The following is an 11,323-nucleotide window of genomic DNA, read 5'->3' as shown; positions in this document are numbered from 1 at the left end:
GCATTTCTCAGTAACAGGCCTTTCCAGAAGGCCACTGCAGCCAAGTACCAAGCTACGGATTCAATCCATAGCTCGGTTCTTGGCTTCTGTGGCTTTCTGGAAAGGCCTGACTGCAAAATGCAGGCCAAAGCTCCATTCCAATCTGCAGAATGAAGCTGTTCCTTCAGCCACAGAAGTGGACCAGCTGGGTTTGGCTGTTGGTGCTGGAGGTGAGTATAAAATATAACCCCCCCCCCCGAAAATAAGACCTGGTACCTCTTTTGGAGGTCAAAAAAAAAAAAAAAAGACCTGGTCTTATTTTCGGGGAAACATATTAGGTGTTACCTGCACTGCATCTGTGTGTTGCCAGAGACACTAATTCCATACATATTAAAATGTGTATGTGACCAAACTTTTCTAGATACTTCTTTGAAAATAATAATTTATAACAAAACAGTTCTGAAGGACAAACTTTGAATTAGGGTCAACCAAACTTGAACAAAAAAGGGATAGGGTTCAAATAAAATTGTTTAATAAATGTTTAAATAACATCATAAAGCTGACTTATAAATGTTTATTATAAATGTACATTACAGTTTCTTAATTTTAGTTTGTTTATACTTGTTTGTAAAGAAACTGTGTTTATTAAACAGAAACAACTTTCCTTTTAAGGTGTCTTTTATATTTCTGAAGAACATTTCCTTAATAACATTATCCAGAGTGAGAACTCCTTGATGATAAAATGAGAAGCAATATGAAGTAAAACAACAACATAATACACATATACACACTTTTGAAAATAAATGCTTGAACTCTGTTATCCTCATTCACTATATTTGCAAATGAGGTTAATAATATATTGTACTGTTTGAAAACAGGACACTACATATTCTTAGAGAAAATGTCAAAATGTTTTCATACAAGTTTTGAAGTGTTGAAAAATACAGATACATAAATTAATACACAAAATAAAAATACATGTTAAATAAATAATTCAATAATCTTTGAACTTCATATTGTGTAGTCCATAATCTCCCCCCTTTATTATTTAACTATTGCTTAACTTTCAAGAATACAATAAGAGGACAAGAATCCCCATTCCACCAGTAATGCTGACCACAGTGCTATAATCTCTTAACACAACTATTCTATTCACTCATAAAAAGACTAGCAATTACCAAAACTATGCAAGATGCTGAACAGCCTACTTTCATAAAAAAGAAACATGCTTCCAGCCCTTCACGTAACTTAAAGATGCCAAGGTTGAAAAACAGACTGATATTAAATGTTGGTTTCTTATTTGAAAGTTGCGTACTTGCTAAAATTCTTGGAACTTAACCTTCCTTCTAATAAATATTATTAATCAGAACTGCTAGATTCTTGTTCCTTGAATTAAATGTTTTGAATCTGAACTGCAAAGCAGGAAATCTGACAGTATATTTGAACACAATCAGCCCAATTGGGATCACTGGGACTTCCCAAAAAGCATACTTAACAGCACATTGTTGTCTAATCACATGCTTAAAATTCTGTTAACCAAGGTGTCTCTGGCCTTAGAAATGCAAGTAACATTCAGTTTGCAAAAATACAACACACATTTGTGCAATTTTTGTTCATTAGTTTTGTGAGCTAATAAATTGTTCACATTCAGGATTGCCCATCATTTCAGGAGACTCCGGAATCCTCTTTCCATTCTTTGGATACACACACCAGCAATTTGCAGGATTTCCATCAAGTGAAGTTTCACACTAAGGGAATTTTTAAAAGCATATTAAAAGAGGTAAATATGGATTTTTTTCAGTTTAATTATTGGAGAACAATTTTTATCCAGTTCCTAGTCAGGTAAAATTTACTGTCATTTTTACATTACATGTAGTTCAATCTTTTTCATCTGTATTGTATTTAATCCAATTATTCCCAAACTGACATTGAAAATCAGTGTACTTTGTCTAGTCTCTAAAAAAGGCAATTCTTTGCTCTGTTGTTATTTCTTGGCTGAATTGATACAGAGAAACTTCCCAAAAGATTGAAAATAAGAAAGGTATTTCATGTAAATGAAGAGTGTATGTTGACTTTACACTAGATATTCCACTAGGCCATAAGGTTGAATCACATACAGTTATTCAGAAATAAATGCTGGATTTTTAAATTTTGTGTATACGTATGTGCATGTATGTGGGGAGAATACAGGAAATTTTCAAGCAAATCTATTTAAAGATTTTTTTTAGCTGAATAATCATGATTTTTAATTGTTCATGTAATATGTATAACATTGTGCCAGATCTTTATATTAAATTAGCATTATCATACTATAAATAAATTGCTTTAAAAATGCATAGGATCAAGAATTGGATAAAATTATACATGGAACAGAAATAAAATTAATTAGCAATTTCTATAAATACCTACTGAGATATAAAATGGAAGATGAGGTTGTGAAAGACACAATTATTAGATGGGCAAAAATTTTTGGATATAATATAGAATTGGAGAAATGGGAAAAAATATGGGAAATAAATATAAAATTGACTATGTTGGCGGCATTCAAGGAAAACCAGTTTAAAATGTTTTACAGATGGCATCTTCCACCTGCAAAGCTTGCCAAGATGTTCCAGAATAATTCGCCAACATGTTGGAAATGTAAAAAAGTACACAGAACATATTATCATCTATGGTGGACATGCCCAGTTGCAAAAAAATACTGGTCTAAAATAAGAAAATGGATCCAAGAAATAATAGACCAACTTGTAGACTGGAAACCAGAGATCTTTTTGTTGGGTATTTTAAATAGAAAATATAGTAAAGAAATATGGTACTTAATTTTACATATAATAACAGCGGCAAGAATAGCATATGCACAGTGCTGGAAAAATGAGAATATACCATCAGAGGAAGAAGTAATAAGAAAAATCCTGGACTGTGCTGAGATGGACAAATTAACAAAAGAGATAAAAGAAAAGGAAGACACAGAATATTATATAGTATGGAACAAGGTGTATGTCTGGTTGGAGACTAGAAATAATAGAGGAGAATAAATATGGAAAGGTCAAAAGTGAAAATATGTGTACAATAATGTATAATAATAATAATATGAATTATTCTTAGTAAGAAATATAACATGAAGGAAGAAAAATGTAAATAAGAAATAATGGGGCTATAAGGACAAATATTTAAAGAAGAATAAGGGGGAAATGTAAATATTAGATTACTGTTATGTAATTGCTATAAAAAAGGAGAAGTATATATTGTGTGTGTATGTGTTTTATGTTTTGCTTTGTTTTCTTTTGTCTTGTTGGTTAAAAATAAAAATTTATAAAAAAAATAAAAATAAAAATGCATAGGATCATTTACAATTCTGTGAACTTCGTTCCTCCTTCTCAATAGAGAACCGGTGCTCCTTATGGGAGCTTCTCTACTTCATTTAGATCAGTGGTTCTCAACCTTTTTAATGCCGCGACCCCAACCAGTCGTAAGTCGAGGATTACTCAACCAGTCGTAAGTCGAGGACTACTCAACTGGTGCAGCACCGTTTGCAGAATGGGACTTTTGGCGGGCTCAGCAGGGCAGAGACAGCCTGGACAATTCCTATTGGCTTTTGAAAGCCAATAGAATTAGACTCTATTCAAGAGAGTCTATTCTATTGGCTTTCAAAAGCCAATAGAATAAAAGGGAATGGCACAGCTAAAGAAAAGGGGGGAAAAATGGCAGAGTGCATTGTTTGGCGACCCCCGTGAAATGGCCATTCGACCCCAAATGAGGTCCCGACCCACAGGTTGAGAAGCACTGATTTAGATCTTTTGTCTTAAAATATACAACTGAAATTGTTCCCTCAGAGCAGAAAATTTGTTCTACTTTTTCCATCTTTTTTTCTTACCAAAATAAGTAGACAGTCTACTCTATCCAGAGTCTATTTGCATCTGTTATCATTATTGTATTATAGTACTATAATACTATAGTACTATAATATAATAATATAGTACTACAGTACTATATATTATATCATCTATGAGATTTGTTGCAAATCAAAGATTTCTGCTTTTGAAATCTGCTTTTGGTGTATCATATGACCCATGGACATTTTGCTTCAAAAAATGTAATGTCCTTAGAATGGTATCTAACTCTGAATAGTCTGCTTTTGTTCTATCAAAAAGAAAAAGGTTTTCATTTCTGAATTAGTATGTGTGGGATGGAGAGGTTTGATTTCTATCATTTTCAAAGTGAGGGTTTCTGAGCAGGTTTCATTCAATGAATAAAATAATCAACCATATCATCCTTCATTAGCTTGGAAATATTCCCAGTCCCTACCCTCCAAATTACCTGCTTACTATGATAAAATCCATTTTTATTACAGTTGGGTAAATAAAATCTGTATAACTGTCCTCCAGTTGTTTGTTGTGCTTTTGCCAACTTATCCAGTGCCTTGTACAGTTCTTCTTGACACGGTCCCTGAAGGAACAATAAGATCAAAAACAGTGAAGCATTAGAACAAAGGCTGACATGCTAGAAGTCCTGTGCAAATTCAATATTACTTCTGAGTACTTCCAAAAGAGGCATTAATTAAAAATAACTCTGTCTTCTATTGCCTTACAAATAAGATGGCTATTTCTCTAATGTCTATCTAGGAGACGACGACAGAGTTTTTCCAGAGAACATTGACTGATGTTGTAAGGATCCACCCCACTTTGCATCTTAAGAAGACAGAACTCTTGGAATCATTCTTCCAACAGGAATCCTTTATTAAGAAAAAGTGGTTGCAGGCGTGCTAGACAGGACTTGTGGTCCAAGCTCTCCAATTCAAGGTTTTAAGGGTTTCCCCAGTAGCCCCACCAATCAACCCCCTCTTTCAGCCACAGTCTCAGGCATTACACTTCCACCCCCCTTTTCATTACTGCTCGGCTGGATGGAGACTTCAAAGAAACTATTATTTATTTATTTATTTATTTATTTATTTATTTATTTATGAGACTTATATACCGCTTTAAGTGCAAGCACTCTCTAAGTGGTGTACACCAGTAAGCAATGTATATATATTTTACATTGCCCCCAACAATCTGGGTCCTCATTTTACCTACCTCGGAAGGATGGAAGGCTGAGTCAACCTTGAGCCGGTGAGATTTGAACCGCTGACCTGCTGAACACAGTCAGCTAAAGTGGCCTGCAGTACTGCACTCTAACTGCTGTACCACCTCTAGACCAGCGAGGCTTGTGGTCCCGTGTCTCCACCACTTCTTCTCCTCAGGAATCTGACCTCTCGGATCCCAACATCTGGCAAGGTTCCAATTTGGTCAGCGGCTCTCTTTCTGGGGAGTTTTCCCCCTCTCTTGCTCCATTGTCTGACATGGTAAATTTTTGCAAAATCCCCCGGCAAGGGTCTCTCTTCCAGGTGGATTAATTTTGCAAGTCCTGTCTAATGTAAGGACCCACCCCACTTTGCATCTTAAGAAGACAGAACTCTTGGAATAATTCTTCCAACAGGAATCCTTTATTAAGAAAAAGTGGTTGCAGGCGTGCTAGACAGGACTTGGGGTCCAAGCTCTCCAATTCAAGGTTTTAAGGGTTTCCCCAGTAGCCCCACCCAATCAACCCCCTCTTTCAGCCACAGTCTCAGGCATTACACTTCCACCCCCCTTTTCATTACTGCTCGGCTGGATGGAGACTTCAAAGAAACTACATGAAAGGAAAACGGCCCCATTCTTATGGTTAGTTTTTTTGCAATACACACATTCAGTTCGTTAGAAGTTTACTGAAGGAAGTGAGGGCCATAAAACCCCTTTGTTCTCCCCCTTCTCTCCCTCTTATGGCAGAATCCAGAGAAGGCAGAATTGAGGTTTTCTATATTTGATAACTGGAGATGAAGTATAATTGGATTCTGACAGATGTTCTGATTTTGCCCTTACTGTTATATTTGCTATATTGTTTGTTTTTTTGTTTAATGCAGTGCTTCCCAAACATTTCTTTTCCAAACTACTTCTCAGAAAGTTCTTTCTACTCTATATAGGTAAAATCCTTTAAACCAATTTAAATGCCCCTGTTGTGATTAGGTAATGGGTTTGTTGCCATTATCCAAAGAAAAACTCTTTTACATACAGTAATTTTGGAAAGCACTGACTTAATGCAGTTGCTAAAATGTTATTAATTATAATTAATTTATTTCTTGCAATGTTTTAAGTGATTGGATTATAAATACATAGTTGCTAGTTGTACCCCAGTGTGAGTTTCTGGTAGATTCGACAATATAAAATGGAATGAATAAATATATGTCCCAGATACATTTCTAAGATAAGAATACCAGAATACATTTGCTCTTTCTTCTGAGTAAATATACATGAGATCAATTGTCCATAATAACTAGAGCAGAGACACTAATTACATCTGTAAATATTAGCTCTAAATAGAAAGAAGGAATTTTCTCATTATAAACAGTTATAAACCAGTAGAATAGCTTGCCTTATGAAGAGGTAGGTATTTTTTCATTGGAGGATTGGATAGTTATCTTCCTGAAATGCTATAATACAGAGGTCCCTAACCTTTTGGACACCAGGGATTGGTTCTGTGGAGAAATGTTTTTACATGGACCAGAGTGTGCGTGGTTTTGTGTGCTGCCTGCATCCCACGGATAGGGCTTTGCTTGTTTGTGCAGACTGGCTGCTGGCATGCTGCAGCCCGGTACCGGTCCATGGACTGGGGGTTGGGTTCCCCTGCTTAGTAGATAGTGCATCAAGTAGAGAGGTGAACTAGATGACCTCTGAGATCATTTCCAACTGTCCTGATTCTATGATTTATGCATATAGTTTTAATAAAAGCAAGAGAATTCGCTGGTGAATTCTATGTTCATATAGATTGAATATATAATACAACCCATATGACTGTAATATGTTATTAGAGTTGGAAATGACATTTAGAACTTCTGCACCATGAAAAATTAATATAGCAAGTCATATAAAGTGCAATTATGCTCTGATATTCTAATTAACTGATTCACTTTTAGGCCTTTGGTGCCACCAAGTGGTTCTTCTGAGTATACTCATATCTGCAAACATTCCTTACAGTGAGTCATTTTCAGAGATATTATCATATTTGATCATAGCAACAAAAGAGCTTCTGCACCTATAGATTAACAAATATATTATGGCATACATTTTTGGAAATAGCATACTGCCTGAGACAGTAATACTTTATATTATACCCATGACTAGAGATAGTGGTTAGAAAGGAAAAAACATGGAAAGTACAAACAGTGATAATTACTTAAGCCATCATAAGATTTGCTTTGTTTATGGCTTAAAGGGCTGTATGAACCCAGACAATGTAGCAGGATCATCTTTACAGAGTAAAACAGCACAAATTATGTATCAATAAAATTGCAATGGCTGTTAGACAATTAAAATATTTATAAATTCATAATAGTAATATAGAATTAGAATTAGAATTCAAAGATTTGACAGGCTAAAGTACCTGATATTAAAAACTTCTGCCCCAAATGTCAGGCATGAAAGTATGCTATGCTTTGGATTTGAAAGCAAAAAAGTACTTTGAAGTACATGGAGGTACAAACACAACATTTGTGTAAGGACCCACCCCACTTTGCATCTTAACAAGACAGAACTCTTGGAATAATTCTTCCAACAGGCATCCTTTATTAAGAGAAAATGGTTGCAGTCGTTCTAGACAGGACTTGGGGTCCAAGCTCTCCCATTCAAGGTTTTAAGGGGTTCCCCAGTAGCCCCACCCAATCACCCCTACTTCCAGTCTCAGGCATTACATTCCCACCCCCTTTTCCTTACTGCTGGCTGGATGGAGACTTCAAAGAAAACTACATGAAAGATAATAGTCCCATTCTTATGGTTAGCTCTTTTGGCAATACACAAAAGTAGTTCCTTTGAAGTGTACCGAAGGAAGTTAGGGCCATAAAGCCCCTTTGTTCACCCCCTTCCCTTCACCGTATGGCAGAATCCAGAGAAGGCAGAAATGGGTTTTTTTTATAACTGATAACTAGAGATGAATTATAATTGGATTTTGACATCCTGCCCCTCAAAAATACGACAGATCCACCTGAAAGAAAACAAAACAGGTATAAAAGTTAGCCAGGCTTGTTAGGGTATTCTGTGTGAAACTTCTTCAATAGCTTCGGGGCTCTGACATGACATTTATGGACCCATTCGTTTTGTGAGGGACGGAGGTGTTTCCAGGCAACTAGGTACTGAGTTGCTACATGATATCTCCTAGAATCAAGGATTTCCTTTATTTCGAAGTGTTCCTTGCCCTCTACCATGATTGGAGGGGTGGTGGGGGATTTTTGGCCATAGAGGTGATTGACGCTCTCTTTTCAGCAAGCTGCAATGAAAAATTGGGTGTATTTGCCTGAGATTTTTTGGTAATTCTAATTCTACTGGGTTTATGATTACTGGGTTTATGATTCTTTTAATTGGAAAAGGTCCTATATATTTTGGTCCAAGTTTTTTACAGGGCTGTAGGGACTTTAGGTATTTTGTAGATAGGTACACCATTTCACCTATAATGAATGGTGTAGGCGCAACCCTTTTTTTATCAGCTTGTGCTTTGTATGCCTGCCTAGCTTCATCTAGTGCTTTTCTAACTATTGGCCAGGTGTCTTGTAATTGTTCCATCCATTCTTTCAGTGATGGGATCGTTGGTTTGTTTGGGGTTAATTCTGACATGGGGTTGAAACTTTGACCGGTGGCTATTTGAAAAGGAGTGTAACCTGTGCTGGAGTGGACTGCATTATTGTAGGCAACTTCTGCAAAAGAGAGTAAGTCCGTCCAATCACTTTGTTGGAAATTCAAAAAAAATCTCAAATATTGCTCAAGTACTGAATGACAACGTTCCGTTTGTCCATCTATCTGAGGGTGATTGCTAGATGTCAGTCCCTGAGTGGTCCCTAAGAGGGAAAAAAATTCCTTCCAAAATGTAGACGTAAATTGCACTCCCTTATCAGAGATGATGCGTTGGGGTGCCCCGTGTAATCTGTAAATGTGCTGGATGAAAAGTTTTGCTAAGGCCTTTGCAGTGGGAATCTTTTGGCAAGGGATAAAGTGCACCTGTTTCGAAAACAAGTCCTTGACCGTCCAGACAACAGTATTCCCATTGCTTTCTGGCAATTCCATTATAAAATCCATAGCTATTTCCCTCCGGGGGGCTGAGGGATTTGCCACTGGTTGTAATAGTCCTGGCGATTTCCCTTGCAACCTCTTTGCAGATGCACATTTTGGGCAGCTGGCCACATAACTTTCTATGTCCTTTTTTATTGATGGCCACCAAAATTGCCGTCTAATTAAGTGTAAAGTTTTTACAAATCCAAAATGCCCTGCTGATTTTCTGTCATGGCAAAGCTGCATGCAAGTGACTCTTTGGGTTGTTGGTATGTATAACTTTTCCCCTACCCAAGGCAACCGGTCTCTCATTGTGCACACATTTTTGTTTTTCTGGAACCATTCGTCTGTTTCCAAACTTTTTCTGAATTCAATTCCAGTTTGGCTGTCCAGTTGTTTTAATTTGGCTTGGGTTCTTGTGGTTACTGGTGCTGCCAGTTGTGACTCTGCCATTATTGGTTTAGAGTCTGTGGTGCGTGCCCTGTTATATTGAGGCATGTGTATCTGCCAGGAATTCTTTCTTCCTGGTAAATGTTTGAGCTTAAATTGGAACTGGTGAAAATGCTGGGACCAGTGGGCTTGTTTGGGATTGAGTTTCCTGGACGTTTTCAGGGCTTCCAAATTTTTGTGATCAGTCCACACCTGGAAGGGGATTTTGTTGCCTTCCAGGAACTGTCGCCACGTGAGTAATGCCCAACGTATCCCGTATGCCTCTTTCTCCCATACGAGTCAGCACTGTTCTGTTTCCGTGAGTTTCTTGCATGTATATGCACAGGGTTGCAATACTCCATCATCGTTTTCTTGTGATAGAATAGCCCCCACTGCCACATCATTTGCATCTGCCTGTATTACGAAGGGCTTGTCCATGTCTGGGTGCCTTAGTACTGGTTCGGCAGAAAAAAGTCTCTTTAGTCTCTCAAACGCTGCTTGACACTCCATTGTCCATGTTAGTGGCTGGCTAGGTTTTACTGAGGATGCTCCCTTCGTTTTTAGTAAGTTAGTGAGGGGCAAGGCTATCTGTGCAAATGAGGGAATGAATTGGCGGTAAAAATTTGCAAAGCCCAGGAAACTTTGTAGTTGCTTTCTTGTGCGGGGTGGTGCCCAATCTAGTACTGCTTTGACCTTCTCCGGGTCCATTTCAATGCCCTGTGGGGATATGCGATAGCCTAGGTAGTCTATCCTTTCCTGGTGGAATTCGCATTTTGAGAGTTTGGCATATAGGTGAGCGGCTCGCAGCTTCTTTAAAACCGCTCTGACAAGTTTGACGTGTTCTTCTTTTGTTTCGGTAAAGATAAGAATGTCGTCCAAGTAAACAAGGACCCCCTTAAACAGGTGCTCCCTTAGAACGTCATTGATTAATTGCATAAAGACTGCAGGGCCCCCTTGTAATCCAAATGGCAAGACTTTGAATTGATAGCACCCCATGGGGCAGTTAAATGCGGTCTTCCATTCGTCCCCTCCTTAATTCTCACACAATAGTACGCTTCCCTTAGGTCTAGTTTAGAAAAATTTTTCCCTTTCGAGAGGTGTGACAGCATGTCTTTTATGAGGGGCGGAGGGTATAGGTTGCTTTCACTGATTGTATTCAGGGCCCTATAATCCATGCATAAGCGTAAAGAGCCATCCTTCTTCTCTCGGGGCAGCAACTTTAGGCTTGGCTGGCTCAATGAAACCTCTCTCTAGGTTTTTTTTAATGAATCTTTCCATTTCCTCCTTCTCCTTTGGGCTCATGGAGTATAATCTGGGCTTCGGGAGTTTTGCCCCAGGCTTGAATTCAATGGCACAGTCTGTGGGTCGGTGGGGGGGGGAGCTCATTCGCCCTCTCCTCACTGAAAATTTCAGCAAGGTCTCTGTATTTCTCTGGTATTTCTGTTAGTCCCTTTTCCTCTCCCATGGATGCTTTTTCTATTCTTGATTCTGGTAACCCCCCTTGGCGTTTTAAGTCCATAGGGTCCCCCTTCGAGAATTTGATTTCTGTTGTCCTCCAATTTACCCAGGTGTTCCATTTTTTCAACCATTCCATCCCTAAGATCATTGGGCGTTCCATGCCTGGGGTCACCACAAATGTTATGTCCTCCTCATGTTTGCCCAGGGAGAGGTGTATTGGTAGAGTGGCTAGGGTAGCTGGCACCTCCCCTGCTATGGATCCATCTAACTGGCCAAATGAAATTGGTGTTGGGCTAATGAGGCAGTGGGTGCAGCCAGAGTCTATTAAGGCTTTCACCTTCACGGCT

General features: G+C 38.2%; 1 protein-coding gene across 1 annotated transcript in view; it reads right to left on the bottom strand.

Annotated features, from left to right (window-relative positions):
• Positions 1-329: 329 nt before the first annotated feature.
• Positions 330-11,323, bottom strand: part of IGFBP1 (insulin like growth factor binding protein 1) — a 34,839-nt gene continuing 23,845 nt past the window's right edge. The window contains exons 3-4 of the mRNA XM_039353938.1: positions 4,297-4,425; positions 330-1,727 (exon numbers count right to left, since the gene is read on the bottom strand). Coding sequence (XP_039209872.1) covers positions 1,596-1,727; positions 4,297-4,425 — 261 coding nt within the window. The 3' untranslated portion in view covers positions 330-1,595. The remainder of the gene's footprint in view (positions 1,728-4,296; positions 4,426-11,323) is intronic.

Source organism: Crotalus tigris, unplaced genomic scaffold (genome assembly GCF_016545835.1).
Source record: "Crotalus tigris isolate CLP2741 ecotype Arizona unplaced genomic scaffold, ASM1654583v1 scf7180000018540.1288718, whole genome shotgun sequence".
Classification (NCBI taxonomy): Eukaryota; Metazoa; Chordata; class Lepidosauria; order Squamata; family Viperidae; genus Crotalus; species Crotalus tigris.
This window is presented reverse-complemented; position numbering and strand designations above follow the sequence as displayed.